Below are 16,532 nucleotides of genomic sequence, written 5' to 3'. Positions count from 1 at the left end.
TTGGTCTCCAAGCACATCTTAATATATAAATCGCATCTAACGGTTCGGATTGACTATTCGGACTTTGAAAACAGAGAAAAAGGATAGGATGCATTTGGGTGCACAAAAATTTGAGTGCATTTGAACCTTCCTCATGTTTGATTTAATGTTAGTCCTCGCCATCAAATTGAGCAATCCTCGATACAAATAACATGTGACTCATTTGTCATATAAAATAAAACAATAGCAACAATTTAGATTTAACATTCGAATTTTTATATTTGAAACATTAATAAATAAATAAATAATTGTGAGAACCCTCCTAGTATTGTTTGTATTGTTTATTTAGTGAACTGTTGGGAAAAAAATGTACAATTTACTCTCTTTTTTCAAACCAACAAATAAAATATCCCTCCTCATAAATTATTAATAAAATGCTCTTATGAGTTCCATTTTCCCCTCCATTTTTCCTCCCTTGCACTTCTTCTTGTTTACTCCTACAACTTTTTATTTAAAATGGAAGATTAATACTATATAGAAATTTTGTAAACTTAGGAGTGCATATATTTTACAACTCAAAATAGGTAAGGATATATAACTATAAGGATTCAACTAAGGATGGTTGAATGAGAGTTTTAATTAGACAATTATGTTCTTACTTGTGTTGTTTGAATAATGCACAGTGACTTTTGCCTTTTTCATTAAATAATAATAAATTACTATTTTAAGCTCATTATTTATAACATTTGGTAACTTGGTTTATATTAAAAAAAGAATGGCATCCATTAGTATACTCCTGTAAGATAAGTGTGGCATATTCCTTTTAAATAAAAAATAAATTTCCCTTTTCTTTTCAAGTATATTATTAGATAATAGCAAGTGAAGGCGAGGGATTAAAAAAAAATCTAAAAGATTGATCAGAGTTTGTAAATACATAAATTGTTTGTTATTTCTTATTTGGATTAAAAAGTCAAGTAGTTCACAAAATTTTCAAATAGTATTAATCCTCTATTTCAAATAAAAAGTTGTAGGAGTAATCAAAGAGAAGTGAGGGGATGAAAAAGGGAGGGGAAAATGGGACCCGTAAGGATATTTTGTTAATAATTTATGAGGAGGGATTTTTTATTTGTTGGTTTGAAAATGAGAGGTAAATTGTACATTTCTCCATTAAAAAGGGTTATGTCTCTTCCCAAATTAGGGCTGTAAATGAGCTGGCTCGGGCCGAGCTGGGCCTTAGCTCAGCTCATTTATTTTGGCCCGAGCCTGGACCGAACGAGCTGGATCTAGGTCACCCGAGCCAAAACCCCTGGCTCAGCTTGTGACAAGCCAGTTCGAGCTAGCTCGCGAGCTGACGAGCTGGCTCGCTAGGCTTTATTGGGCTACTATTATACAAATTCAAAAATAAAAAATCACATTCAAAAAATTTAAGAAATTGTTCAGCAGGCACATCTTCAAGCAACTAAAGCCATATCCTTTCTTCTCAAACCGAAAATACATCAATTTTGCATAATTGCGCCTTTGAAAATGAGACTGAACTTAAAATTATACGGGACTAAACCCTAAATTAACTGTAGCTTAACGAGCCGAGCTGGCCCGGTCCGAGCTGACCCCTGGCTCAGCTCGTTTATTTTGGCCCGAGCCTGAGCCGAGCTGGCTCGTTAACAGCTCGGTCCACTACCGAGCGAGCTGTTAGTGAGCAAGCTAGAAACGAGCCACGAGCCGCGAGCTTTTTTGACAGCCCTACCCCAAACCATCATCACATGTGACATATGGAGCTCAGAGATATCAACTTATTATTAACTAATCCATTAATCAAATTAGGAAAATAGAACACTGATTTCCTATTTCTATAGTACACTATTGACATTATAAGTTTATAGGGGTTAAACAATTTGACAGAGCAGTTTTTTTTTTTTCATGCAGCGCACAAATTATATGCAATAGTATTTTAATTTTATTATTTGTGAGCTGCATAAATTGAAAATTGTTATGTCAAAATCTTCACCCGTTCATAGTACATTTTAATTTTATTATTTATGCGTTGTATAAATTAAAAACTAAAGAAGAAATATCACTTAACAAAACTTATTTTGACTCTTGACAATAAAAATTGCAAATTTTCAAACAAAACTAAAAATTAAAAAAAATTACATGTCTGTTATTATTTGACAATCAAATTTCAAATAATTTAAGTGTTGTTTAATGATGCATCAAAAATCGTTTATTCTTGACCGTTGAAATTTTAAGTCATTTGACATATAGTAAAACATACATTAGACATTATCTCATTTTGTAAACATGTTTTTTAAATATTAATTTTTTTTTAATATCAAATTTTTCAACATAAAACATTCTCTTGTGGTCTCCCTCTAAACTAAGAGCCTAAACAATCCCTGCTCAAATACATACAAGTTGGTAGATTTATTACGTAAAGTTAATAGTAACTTTGTATCTTTTGTATTAACTCATCGTGCGTTAACAAATTTGAACTGTCTAATTGAGATCCACACTAATATTAAAGGGTCCCGTGCGTCATAGGCGGGAGCCAAATTAGTTTTGATCATGATCAGACGGTCGACATGCATTGAACTCAAAAGATTCTTTTTTGAGTTAAATCAGAGGATATGCGTTCAATTCTTATTGGGTACAATATGAGGTCGAGTAGCATTGACCAATTACTATTTTTAAAAAAAAAACATAAATCATGAACTTAACCCGTGATTAGCGGACTAATTGAGTTTTGTGCCTTTTGATATATACTATGTTTGAATGGATTTTAGTGTGACAATTCGTACGGAGAGGATGGAAAAGAAAAGTGAACAGATTTGTCTCATTAATTTAGGATGCATATTTTGGTAGGAGTGAAATATATTTTATCAAACACTTTAACTATGAGAAGCGCATTTTTTGTTACATTTGAAATGGGGGAAGTATTAAGAAATTAATATTTCCCAAGAAAAGTATTGAAACAAAAGAATGGTAATATTTAGTAAATAAGATAGTTTCACACATGCTCTCTTTTATAATTGTCTTTCAAAATCTGAAATTTAATTAAAACCTCAAATCCAAAATAACAGACCTTGTTTATTTCCACAAGAGATATGTTTATATAAAATTTTATAATTGTCTGAACTTATTTATACTAAGTAAAGATAAAAAAAATGATATTTTATTAAGTTAATTATCACAGTTAATTAGATTCTGCTTTAATTTTCTTCTGAGTTCAAGTAGCTTCAATGCTCTCAATTTAAAGATTTGCATAATAAATTAGCAAAGAACCAAATTAGTTTCCTGTCGTATATATATAGAGAGGAGGGTTCAAATACCTCCATTTTTTGTGCCTCCACCATGCCTCTATTTTTTAAAACTTCAATAATTCAAAATTCAAAATTTAAAAGTTAAAATAAAACCGTTGGATATGATCTACATCATTTTATTTATGCACGTGGAAAAAATTATGGCATTTCAATTTTATTTTGATTGTCATTAAGAGCTTGTAAAAAATGCACTAATGTGAATGATTTCTAGACGTTGATTTTTGAACTTATTAATTTATATAAAAACAAAATTGAAATGTAATAATTTTTTATGAGCACATAGAGAAAATAATATAGATCACATTTAACGGTTTTATTTTAATTTTTAAATTTTAAATTTTGAGTTATTAAAGTTTTAAAAAAATAAAAGTACGACGGAGACAAAAAAATAGAGGCATTTGAATCCTTCTCATATATATATCGTTTCATTTTGTTACCTTGTATCTGACCTTATTTTTTATTCCCGCACCTCCCGATAACCAGACACACAGTGTGATTTAACAAATTAATTCCTTGAATTTGGTGCTATCCCTTATCCATTTCCTTTTATAAATATACCCATCTAATGTTTGTTCCTATTCAAGTATAGTTCTTTTTCTCAGGTCCCTGCCTCTCTCGCTCTCTCCCTCAACCAAGCGATGGCAAACGGAGCTACTCTCATTCTCTTTTTCCTTGTTTCCGTTATTCTTCCTAACTTAAATCAAGGTAAGAAATCAAATTTTCCTTCCTATAAACAGCAATTTTATATACAAATTATGCAACTATCTATATATTTCTATCATTTTGAGTGTTAGGTGCTGAGCGATGCGGGCCGACGGCTATTGTAATAACTCAGTCAAGAACAAACAAAGTTGTCGAGGGTAAACCGGAGTATGTCGTGTCTGTCAGCAATGCATGTGGATGCCCTCAATCTAAAGTAGTCGTGCAGTGCTACGGCCTGAGCAGCGTTGAATCGGTCGATGCCAGAGCAATTAGACCGGTGGATGATGAACGGTGCGTGCTAGGTGGTGGCCGGCCCATATCGAAGGGCACCCCTCTGAAATTCAAGTACGCATGGATGACCCCACAGGATTTCCCTGTGGTTAGCTCTCAAATCCATTGTTAGAATTAAACTAAAAAAAAAAAAAATAATGATTAGGTTATGATGTGTGTTGGCCTTAAAGATGATGATTTTGTAATCCAAGCGTTGATTCTAAGGGTACATTGGTAATTTAGACCAATTATTTCTGAAGGAGGGGATATGTATTTATTTTCTAAACATGCATGGATTGTATGAGTAATGCAATTGTATAAATTTACAAGCTTATTATTTATGTATCAAAGATAGATTTAATTGAAGATTTATGCAACGAGAATATGTTTAAAATATCTTTACCATAAGTTGTCACATGGGTAATTGACACAACAAACAGGAAAACAAGTAGAGACAAAATGGCATGTGCCATTGTTGGGAGGAACAACACATGTGCTCTTTTCATTTCTTCAAATTGAAATTTGAAAGTTGATACTTAAAAAGGCGGTCACATGATAGGTTGGGTTCCACCCATCAATTTTCAACTAACTAATTCTAGTTTGATTTCACATCTCCTTATTTATGTAATTTGTGTACCATCTATGTACAGAATAGGGATATAAATCATAATTATCTTGTTATGTATGCATTTTATTTTTTTAGATAAAAACGAAGGTTTAGTTTACTTAACTTTCATTTATAATTGTTTACAAAGAGTGTTGTCTTTATTACTAAATAAATGACTAAAAATTAGTTTTATAACTAGTTTTATGCATGCATTTTATCTTACTATCTGTTAGCACCGATCTTATTTGGCAAGTTGTTTTGGGTAATAATATTTTTGAAACGAATTTTTTATGCTAAAAAACGAACTTGTTTTTATGTGGTGATATACTTTGAAATTTGAGCATTTCCTTACTAGAGTTTTCAAGAGAAGTGCAACAGTCGAAAATGAAGAATGATAGGACGATTACCAGTTACCTATAGTATCAGATCTTAACTATTTATATTTTTTATTTCATAAATATGTATTTTAATTATGTATTAGTTAGTATATAACATGATGCATTAATTAAAACAAGGTTCTAAATAGCGTGCTATGGTGTCGCGTTTTCTGACTATAAAAACTATGACGTTATGGTGTGTTATTCCGCACTATATGGACATAGTGCTGTTTTTTAGCCGTTTAGTTATAACGCGATGAATGTTATTTAAATCTTTGATTAAAACTTAACAAGATATATGAGTCATTTTTTACTATAATGTTTTTTTTTTAATGAATGTTAATGTTTACTATTTCAATTGTTGAGTCTGCTTAGTATGGTTGGAGTAGACTAGAAAAATGGTTGGTTTCAATTCCACAATATTTCTATTATTTCAGTATTATTTCATATGTTGCCAAACAGATTTAAATAAATTTAATAAACTTAAGAACATTTCACTTCGAGAACCAGTCTTTGATCTAGTGACAAAAACATATAGTTTTCATATGAAATATCATGAATTCAAAACCCACAAAGTGAGAAAATCCTCCATAATATAAACATAAATTTAAAAAAGATAAACATAAATTTAAAAAAGACGGATAAATTAGACCTCTACCTTCCACTTCGGAAAAAAAAAAAAAAAAAAAAAAACACCACAGTTCATACTCTGAAATTTGATTTGAATATGAAGGTTATATTCAACAGTTCGGATGTAAAATTTAAATTCTGAAAACGAAAATATTAACGCAAATTAAAATATGACGGCCCAGTCCAATTCATATATGCCTTTGTCGATACTCAGTTTTTTTTTTTTTGAGGAAGATACTCAGTTACCATTTGAGTATTTGACAATGGAATAACGTTCATCTCAAAAAAAATTCAAACAGCATGAATTAACGACTATATATATATATAAATCCTCTAGGCTTTCTCCTCTTATTGGAGATGGCGCCACCAGCACGGTCGATCGCCGCCATCTTGCGCCGCCTCTCCTCCGCCGCTTCTAACCCTGCCCATCTCCGCACTATGGGCCCCAGTACCACCGCCTTTTTCTCCTCTTCCTCCTCCCAACTGCCAGAGCCCAATTCTACACCTTACCATTGCTCAAATCCCAACAATAGAACCATTCAGTCCCGGTGGCCCCAAGAATGCCCTTCCAACGTGTTTACTATCCACCCTTCCAACTCCCTCCTGGCTTCCTTGTCATCAAATCCCTCAATTTCGCCTGCTCACAAGGTGTTCGATGAAATGCTTCAGAAAAATATCCCCTTCAATACTCTTGGTTTTGGTCTATTTATAGCCAAATTATGTAAAACTGAGAAAGAAATTGATAATATCTTGCATATGGTGCAACAAATTAAGAAGAGACATGAGTCAATTAATGGCTCTATCGTGGCATTTCTGATTGTAAATGCACTGTGCAAATCTGGGAGGAAAGATGATGCTTGGAAGGCCCTGGAAGAACTAAGGAACATAGATTGCAAACCTGATTTTATAGCATACCGAACTGTTTCAGAAGAATTTCGACTGGCAAAGCAGTACGAAGAAGAATGTAGAATTCTCAAACAAAAGAGAAAACTTAGTGTGGCACCGAGGGAGAGAGACTATAGAGAGTTTATTCATATATTGATACATGAAAAGAGAATTAAGGAGGCCAAAGAAGTTGCTGACGCAATTGTGGAGGGTAATTTCTCAATTGATGAAAGTTTGCTTAATAGAGTTATCGGGTCCGTTTCAGATATTGATACTGAATCTGGTATAATGTTTTGCAAATATATGGTTCAAAAGGAGAGCCTCCCTAGTATAAAGAGTCTTAGCACTCTTTGCAGAAATCTCTGCAAGGTTGAAAAGGCGGATGAGTTATGGGAAATCTTAGGTATTATACTACAAAAGGGCATGTTAGTCGGTCCAGATTACTATCAGGTATCTGTTTCTTTCTTGTGCAAGGCTGGGAAGGTTAGAGAGGTTTATGATGTGATAAAGGATATGAGAAGGAGAGGAATGGAACCTGAAATTTTTTATTACAATTCACTAATGAGGGCTTTGTGCAAAAATGACCTTTTGAGGCCAGCAAAAAAATTGTGGGATGAGATGTTTACAAAAGAGTGCGAGCCTAATTTACAGACATATAACATATTGATAAAGAAATTTTCTGAGATTGGTGAAGTTCAACAGGCCAAGGGACTGTATGAAAAAATGTTGGTGAAAGGCGTTTCACCAGATAATTATACATATGGATTCTTGATTGGGTTGTTTTGCAATGAAAATAAAGTAGATCAAGCTATTTGGGTATTAAACAAGGCGATTAAACATGATCTGAAACTTGGTAGTGTGGCTTTAAAAGAGTTGGTTCTCTCTCTGTGTACACAAGGTACCCTTATATATGCATAATGTTATCTATATGTTTACTCTATATTGAACAATATATCAAGAAATAAATATTTTTAATTTAGCACCTGATGAAGCATGATTATATGCATGGCTATTGATGAAATATGCTGGTACTTATGGTGCTCATACCAGTGATGGTTTCCATTACTCAAAACCTAACCAGTATTGTGTATGTTACTGTACCAACAATATATAAATTATAACACTGACAGTATCTGCATCACACCCAACAAGCCCAATATTATTAGAGTAGCTATACCTCTTCACTCATATAGCGTGTAACATTTGTACCTTTTCTTAATTCCTTCTTTCATAGGTAATTTCAAAGAGGTTCTTACAATTTTATCCGGCGTGCCTTCAAATATAGACACTTTGAATTCGCATATAATTTTCTTAATGGGCCTGACGACCCAAGGAGAAGTAGACATGGCTATGCAGCATATACATTGGCTAAATGCAAACACTAACTTTATTCTACAAAGAGTACTAAATGACCTTATATCTTCTCTTTCCACAGCCCCAAAGCTAGAAAATGTTATTAAGTTGATACAAGAACTTAATTCAAAGGGACTATTAAGTGATGATAGCCCATATATGAGTTTATTACAAGATTATGACATTTGATTCGGTCTTCTGTGCAAAGTGTGGGATCTGAAATAGCTGTATATATACTTTCTTGGTATGTTATTCTTCTGTGTGGAAGCCCTGTAATGCATTTTTTTTAATAGTAAATGCAAGTGGAAAGCAATATAACTGTCAGAACTGATAGACATAAGAAAAGGTTTATCATGTTTGTTTTACTGAAAATGCATCTTGCAATATTTATATACAATTTTGGGTGTGCATTCTATAGTGCATGGAAGACTGTATTGGGTATTAATTTGTGGGATAGTTGACATGTTTGTTTTTATTGTAAAGGCCAAGAATTGTTGAATTTCGAATTTACTTGTGTCAGTTACATATTTAAGCGACAGTCATTATTCTTTAATACAAACAAAGCAATTAGGTAGCACATTCGCAGGAATTTGTTTTGAGAATGACTTAAAAGGGTTCATGGTTGAACTTAATTAACTTGTCACTAGCCGAATCGTATCTTATTCTTATTCTTATCTTATCTTTTCTTTAAACTACAGTATACTGGTACGAGCACTATAAATATGTACTAATTTCAATTATTATGGTTTAGTTGGAAGTTGGAACATGACATTTTAAAATGGAGGTGGTGGTGTGGTGATGGTAACACGCTAATACAATATATTATTTAATTCCAACGGTAATAATTGCCCAGGCAACTTCTTCCAGAAGACCAGACCAGAGGCAGACCCAAGTCTAGCTAAAGCGAATTCTGTTTCATACTTGCTATGTCATGGACTCATGGTCCCCATCGCATTTATATTGACCATGTTGACTTGACGCATCTAGTCTACACTATTACATATATGCTTCCAAAACAATTGATTGCGGACGCGCAAGCGCAACAGTCGCTTTTCTGGGTATTGCTTGGAGCTTTCAAGGAATATATTAGGCGGTTCCACACTTCCACTGTATTTTTCATTTTTTAACCTTTTTAGTGAAGAATGGTCTCAGTTCATTTTTCATAAATTTCAGCAGGTCATATTATCTTTATACAAAATATGCTAGTCATGAAGACACTTATATTACCTCATATATCTCCAATGATTCTGCAACCACATGTATATATGTTATACAGTCTGTAGCAATTAACTGCCTGTAAATTCAATACAAATTATTCTGAAATTTTTATTTCCACCATATTCACAAAAAAATTAAATCCAAACACCTGACCTCAATTGGCCCTGTTGAAATAATGGCCCCAGTGCCTTCAAAATTCAAGGACTAGTTCACATATTTCAAAGTAATTCATATTCTTCTAAGAACTTCACTTCAATCGAGGTGGAACAGATTTATTAAAACAGTTATTTTTAAATATGAAATCTCCTCTGTACCACTTAAAAAGAAAAAGAAAAAGAAAATAAAATTGCTATTTATTGGTGACCTTAAAAATTCTCACCGAACTATGATGTTTTAGTTTATTTTTTTTAGTATGGTATATATAAAAATTTCGGCAAATTATTCACAGAAAAGTCCAGAAGATGCATGCAGTATTTCAATAGTCCCAAGTCATGATCAACGGTTGACCAGAAAAGCCAAATTTAAGAAATTTCCTGTGAACTTTGTATGGAACATCTATGACAAATAAGAGGGCCGTTAATGATATCTCTATGATATCATTGTAATGCCTTTTCTCCTCCTATAAATTGAACCAAATTCTTTCATACCTTACCAAACGAAATCACTCCAAAAACAAAATTAACCCAAAAAAAACAAAAATAAGTGATGAAGCACCAGTACTCTCTTTCGCTTCTCCTCTCTATTTTGTTCTTCATTCTAGTTCAAGGTAAACATTTATATATATACCCAATGTCCTATTTTCTTTATCTATACTATATTGCTTAAAACTTTAGAACTTCATAATTGCTTTCGTCTGCCTTCCAAACTTATCTTTTCTTTAATAAAATCTCAGGAAACAGTAAAAAGTGCAACCTATCAGGCGTACAAATCCAACAAACTAACACTGGAAGAAGTACTGACAAGTTAGATTTTGTGTTTGAGGTGGAGGTGAAGAACCTCTGCAGCTGCACCATCAAAAATGTTTTCGTCAACTCGAATGGCTTTGCGAGCTCTACCATGGTAGATCCGAAATTGTTCAGGCGAGAGAGCAACGGCTATTTGGTGAATAACGGCCAGTCTATTGCGAGTCAATCGTCGATAAAATTTCGATATGCATGGGACCATTACTTCAAGATTACCCCAGCTAGTCTTCAGGCTAATTGTTAAATTTGAACTAGTATTTAGTTTGTGTCTTGTGTTTGAAAAAAGAAGTACTTTTTTTTTTTTTTGAAATCCTGATAGAAGCTATAAGTACTTGTTATTTAAATAAAAATAGGTTTGTAGAATTAGATAAGCTTGAGAATAAATGAAAAGCATGTGTCTTCCCTAACTACGGAATGAATTCTGCTTCTTTTCTTGAGAAAAGGAGGACCTCCTATTCTCCAATCCGAGCCGTTCAAAATTGATCAAACGGCTTCAATTAAATCTGATTCGTTTTAATAGATTATATTGATATAAAAGAAAAATGTAATTGAAGCCGTTTGATCGATTTTGAACAGCTCGGATTGGAGAATAGGAGGGTCCTCCTTTTCTCAAGAAAAGGAGCAGATTTGCTTCCCCTAACTACGGGCCCCATCTATGTTGACAGCTCTGATGACTAATTAACAAGTGTCACATTATCGAGAAAAAACAACATAGAAATTTAATGTAATTTGAAAGTGCAATGAACATCTACTAGAAAAGTTTAGATAAATTGTGTTTCTAACTAGATGAGGGTTCCAATATCTCATTCTTTTCATACTTCATCATACTTTATACTTTATATTTTTGTTTTTAAAATTAAAATTGTCGATCCGAATCGCTCAACATGATATCTATACTAAAATATACTTGAGGACGAAATTTTATAATTTTTGAAACTTTTTTACTATGTTTTTAGATGTGTAGAAAATCACTGTTAATGACCGTTAAAAAACACTTATTTTCTATCCATCTTAAAAAATAGTAAAAAAATTTCAAAAATTATAAAATTCTATGTGTAAACATATTTTAGTATGGATGTTATGTTGGACGGTTCATATCGACGTTTTAAATTTTGAAAACGAAAATATAAAATATGAAGTACGATAAGGTATGAAAGAATTGAGGTATTAGAACCCATCTCTTCTAACTAAAGTGGTACCTTTGAAAAGTTTAACTCATTAATTATTTTGAAATGAGTAACACCTAATCCTCCAATTTGCTTAGGCCTGCAAACAATATCACACTTAACAAGATTGAACTTTGAGTGAGTCTATGGTACTATGCATATCACGGATTGTTACCGTGCTACGGCTCTATATTCGAGTTTTCAAATCCTAACGGTCGATCCGAACCGTTCATCTTGTTCTCCATATTAATATGTGTTTGGAGACCAAATTTTACATTTTTTGAAAAATTTTTACTATTTTTTTAGATATTTAGAAAATCACTTGATCTGAAAATTCTGGACCATCCAAAAACAGTGATTTTCAATAAATCTAAAAAAATAGTAAAAAAATTTCAAAAAATGTAAAATTTGGTCTCCAAACACATATTAATATGAAGAACAAGATGAACGGTTCGGATCGACCGTTAGGATTTGAAAACTAGAATATAGAGCCGTAGCACGGTAACAAATCGTAATATGCATAGTACCATAGACTCACTCTTGAACTTTTATGTGAAAGCGACATCTTCGTACAACCATGATGCTCGCTAGATAAAATATAATTTAAAGTCGTCTCAGAACTAATAACAAGTCTCTCTCTCTTTTTTCTTTTTCTTTTTGATGAAAGGCCCGTGGGCTTAACATTTTTTTTTGTTTAAAGCCCGTGGGCTTAACTAATAACAAGTTAACAACAGTGCTTGCGTATGAAGTATAAAAACATTTTAGTCATATAAACTGGTAATAAAAATCCTGACAACAGAATCCGATATATAATTGAGTCGGTCCATCGGAAAGAGATAACAAGACAACTTATAAAATAATGAATGGTTCAGATTAATTCTAGCTGTATCAAATTCAATTCGGAATATGTTGAAATTGTAAGGGGCTACTTAATTTGAGATTCATGTTAAGTTAAAAAAACGATCTGAATTTAACAGTTGCATCTTAAGTACCTGAGGTAATACGGATTCTTTAGATTAGAGGTGTCAACAGATACCGTATGCGAAGTATATTTCATATCCACATCTGTTAAGTTAAAAAAAGGAAAAAAAAATTATCCTTACCCATCCTAATAAGTTAAAAAAAAAAAAAAAAACTTATCCATACACGTTTTATCAAATACAGTATAAATCAAATAAACGGATAAAAGAGTGACGAAGAAAAAATAATTCTTTCCATAAATTATTTTTCAAAACAACAGTAACGAAGAAAAAAAATAATAAGTACAACTATATGTCTATAAAAATTTAATAACGTACAAAATCATCAAAATAAAAACTTTAAGCTATCTCATAGAAATTTGTATCAACTGTTAAAATATTAATGAACAATAAATAAATATACAGTTATATCATATATATATATATATATATATATATATATATATATATTTGGACTGCACATAAAATTATATTATTCGTCTCATGTTTATATGTTTTTTTTTTATATGCATATAATTTTATTTTTTAATAATTATCCGTTGATATGAAATAATCTTTATTTATATTCTTACTAAAAAAACTTTACTCTTATTGTATTTAATAAACTAACAAAAAAAAATATTATCCATATATACTTTTCTAATCAAATAAGCAACAGATGAGATAAACCGATAATTATAAGATGCCTTTGCACCCCTATTATTTAGATACAACATTGCAGTCAAATAGTCAACATCCTGCCCACCAACAACCAAATAATAATATACTGTATATACTCTAGCTAGTCTCTATTATCTACACTATGACCAAAACCATGTACTGGAGTACTGGACAGCTTGTGCTTCCTCCAGCAAATTTCCACCGATGAGATCCCTTGTGCTTCCTCTCATATAAATAGACCTAAAACCCAGGATAGAGAACACAAAAGCAAAACCCTCTTGGAAAGAAACTATGGAGGCACAAACCTTTCTAAAGCTTCTTCTCTCTGTCCTCTTCTTCATCCTTATACCAGGTACAATTTATTATATCTGCAATCAATATCCATCTCAATTTTAGTTTACTATTTCTATTGCTATTGAAATATCCCCCATCCCTCTTCTCTTCTTCCTGCGCCAAACACACACCGACAAATTAATCTGGTATTGTCAAATTAATTAAATCATCCAAATTTTGTACCACCAAGGATTTGACAAGAGCTGTTTCGAGGTTTAGTGTCAATTTTTTTTATTTAAATTGCCATGTGATATATAATTTTCTTGAATTTGTTTTGTTTCGTATAATGTTTATAATAATGCTTATTGTTAACATTGTACCATAACAATATATATAATCAGTCTATCTTGATTAGTTATAATAATTTGCACTGATAAACATCATATATATAATATATAATTCCTCAAATCACAGGAAATTGTGAAAAATGCGATCTGTCGAGCATACAAATCCAGCAGACCAACCTGGGCAAAGATCCGATAAACGGTGTTGACACGGTTTTTGAGGTCGAGGTGAGGAACCTATGCAGCTGCAATCTGAAAAGTGTGTTTGTTAACACGCGAGGTTTCGCTTCCTCAGTCATGGTCGACCCGAAAGTATTCAGACAACAAAGCAATAGTTATCTGGTAAATGACGGTCAGGCAATCCCATGCCATTCCGCTGTCAAGTTCCGGTACTCGTGGGACCACTACTTCAGAATGTCCCCTGCCAGTATTCAGCCTGAATGTTAAAATTACATGTATAGACCTGAATGTTTAATCTTTTTTTATTTTGAAAAAAAAAGGAACAAATTGATGATTAAGTTTGTGGAGAAGTTGAGCATTTTGTGGTGCTTTAGTTGGTTTAATTCCTGTTTTGTGGATAAATTGGGTCAACGAGAGCGTGTAGTCTATGTTAACAAAACACTTTAATAATCTTTTATATATATAGAAAGGTAAGATTGAAAATTGTGAATTTTATGACTAAGGAAAGCTAAAAAAGCTGTTGCAAGATAACCCCACACACTAAGAAACGAACTAATTCGATTTGAGCATTTTGTACTTCTCATAATCTCCTAATCTCATACCTATCTAGCTAGGTTCATCCAGACATCTACTGCATAAATTGTGCCTTTCTTGTTTGAATTTAATTTGCCAAGTGAATGAATTTTTAGTTCCTTAATTTAAGTTTCAATTAATGACCTTACGAAATATTTACCTAGAAGTACAAATATAGTAAAATTAATTACTAAGGTATAATTAATTGACAATCTACGATTTCTTCTACTAATTCGAAAAAAAAAAACATTTCTCTATACCTGTACTATATATCAATAAGTAGAAATTAATATAGGGTAATATAAAATTTAAAAATTACACTATATACACTAAATTTAAAGAACTTTCATGATCGGACGATGATTGCATGCTTTCCTTTTTGAGGCATGTCTAGCCTTCTTATATTTCTTTTATTTTTCTTTTTCTTTTTTTGAATTGGATGATATTATACAGTTGTAATTAGTAATTGGATATGTAAAGGAGTTCGAATGAAGTAGCATCTAGCTTGTAAGCACTGAAAGCCAGAAAAGAACTAGCTAGAGAGTAGAGAGCACTCAATGTTCATCAGTATGGTAATATATATATTTTACAACTAAAAATGACAAATGTATAGTTCGAATTCTGAGAATATGGACAAAGTAAATGTACTATTCCTAATTTGGATGGAAAGCCTTGAGTGCCAAGTTACACAAATAAAGGCTCCTGTGCCGGAAGAAAAGGCCAGCTGGAACCATTTTGTAAATTTATTACTGCACAATTACAGGGGCATAGAAATGATTTTCTTTTTAATTTATAAATTAAAATTAAAATCTTCAGGAAATGGATTGATTTTTTTTTAATTCAAAAAATAGATGGAATAGACAATAAAACCGCATTGATAGGTTGGTGCGGTCGCACCATTTTCCGAACAAATATGTGACCATAATAGGGTTTAAGGTCTGGAAAAAAAATTGAGTTGTATCATTGATGCAATACCAGAAACATGTACCTGGTAGCAGGGGCAGAGACAGAATTTGAAGTAATGGGGGTCAAAAATATAGAGAGTGGTTAGTTGCTCAAAAACATGTACACATTGTGTAATAGTTTGTTTTTTTTCTCTGAAAATAAATAGAGGTCAACCATACATTATTTTCACAAAATGAATGGGGGTAATTTTTAAGGTACCCATAACATTTTACTATAAACTAGAGCATATATAATAATTAATCTTTAAAAATGCATGTGTTAATTGACCCCCAGTTGGCCTCTGTACATAACCCTCCACCCGGTAGAACTGCACTATTGGTGTGATTTCATCTATTTTAAAAAATCAATACATCCCTTTTTCAAAAGTTTTTTTTTAATTTGAAAATCTATAGAAATTAATGGTACCAAAAAAAAAAAGTTAGAGCTTTTCTATGCTTTCCTGTGTATGAAGCAAAATACTATTTGAAATTGTTGAGGTTCTTCACCCATCAGGCCATCACTTTGTATGATATTTTTAGTCAACAATTCAACATGTCTATATATAGCATATGGTTCACATGATAGCTTTCATATTTCTGAAAAGAGAGAAAGGTACTTGCGCGTGAGTGGCGACCTTTAAATCTTTTTAGGTATCTAAACATGCATGCAACCATAATAAATTTCTGTGTGCTGCCTTTCAAAATTGCATTTATGTCCTGCATTTTTAATTATATGATAACATTTTTTTGTTGATTAATTGCTTCAGATAATGTTGTAGCGCATTCTGGACTAAGGTTTGATATTATTTGAGTTTCAAGTCTAGTAATTTTTGGCACGCCTGTGTAAGACTTTAAAGTTTTAACTAATTTTTAATTTTAGATTTTAAGGCATGTAGTCATGTGAATTTTGGATATAATTATGTGATATATTGCTTCAAATAACCAGTGCTCTGCCCGTTTAAAACTAAAACCGATATACAATTTTAGAGCCAAAATATCGCCCCGCTTTAGCAATATAAATAATAATATTATACTGGCCAGTCGCCACCACTCCCCAGAGTCCCAGACTCCTACGAATCCCTAACCAATGTGCTAACAACAAAAAGAAGCAG

The 16,532-nt window shown here is 32.2% G+C and overlaps 3 protein-coding genes across 3 annotated transcripts; all 3 read left to right on the top strand.

Annotated features, from left to right (window-relative positions):
- The first annotated feature begins 3,883 nt into the window (after nt 1-3,883).
- On the top strand, nt 3,884-4,479 carry LOC144565747 (protein TAPETUM DETERMINANT 1-like). Its single transcript, XM_078315575.1, has 2 exons — nt 3,884-4,001; nt 4,085-4,479. Exons 1-2 carry the CDS (start codon nt 3,935-3,937, stop codon nt 4,399-4,401), a joined length of 384 nt encoding a protein of 127 aa, XP_078171701.1. The 5' UTR covers nt 3,884-3,934; the 3' UTR covers nt 4,402-4,479.
- Nucleotides 4,480-6,140: 1,661 nt separating this feature from the next.
- LOC144556061 (Tetratricopeptide repeat (TPR)-like superfamily protein) lies at nt 6,141-8,398 on the top strand. Its single transcript, XM_078304554.1, has 2 exons — nt 6,141-7,665; nt 8,002-8,398. Exons 1-2 carry the CDS (start codon nt 6,240-6,242, stop codon nt 8,307-8,309), a joined length of 1,734 nt encoding a protein of 577 aa, XP_078160680.1. The 5' UTR covers nt 6,141-6,239; the 3' UTR covers nt 8,310-8,398.
- A 4,999-nt stretch (nt 8,399-13,397) lies between these two features.
- On the top strand, nt 13,398-14,170 carry LOC144554753 (TPD1 protein homolog 1-like). Its single transcript, XM_078303116.1, has 2 exons — nt 13,398-13,458; nt 13,854-14,170. Exons 1-2 carry the CDS (start codon nt 13,398-13,400, stop codon nt 14,168-14,170), a joined length of 378 nt encoding a protein of 125 aa, XP_078159242.1.
- The last annotated feature ends 2,362 nt before the right edge of the window (nt 14,171-16,532 follow it).

The sequence above is a fragment of the Carex rostrata genome, chromosome 1, assembly GCF_964058835.1.
Source record: "Carex rostrata chromosome 1, lpCarRost1.2, whole genome shotgun sequence".
Taxonomy (NCBI): Eukaryota; Viridiplantae; Streptophyta; class Magnoliopsida; order Poales; family Cyperaceae; genus Carex; species Carex rostrata.
The sequence above is the reverse complement of the archived record's forward strand: the minus strand, read 5'-3'. Positions and strand labels throughout refer to the sequence as shown.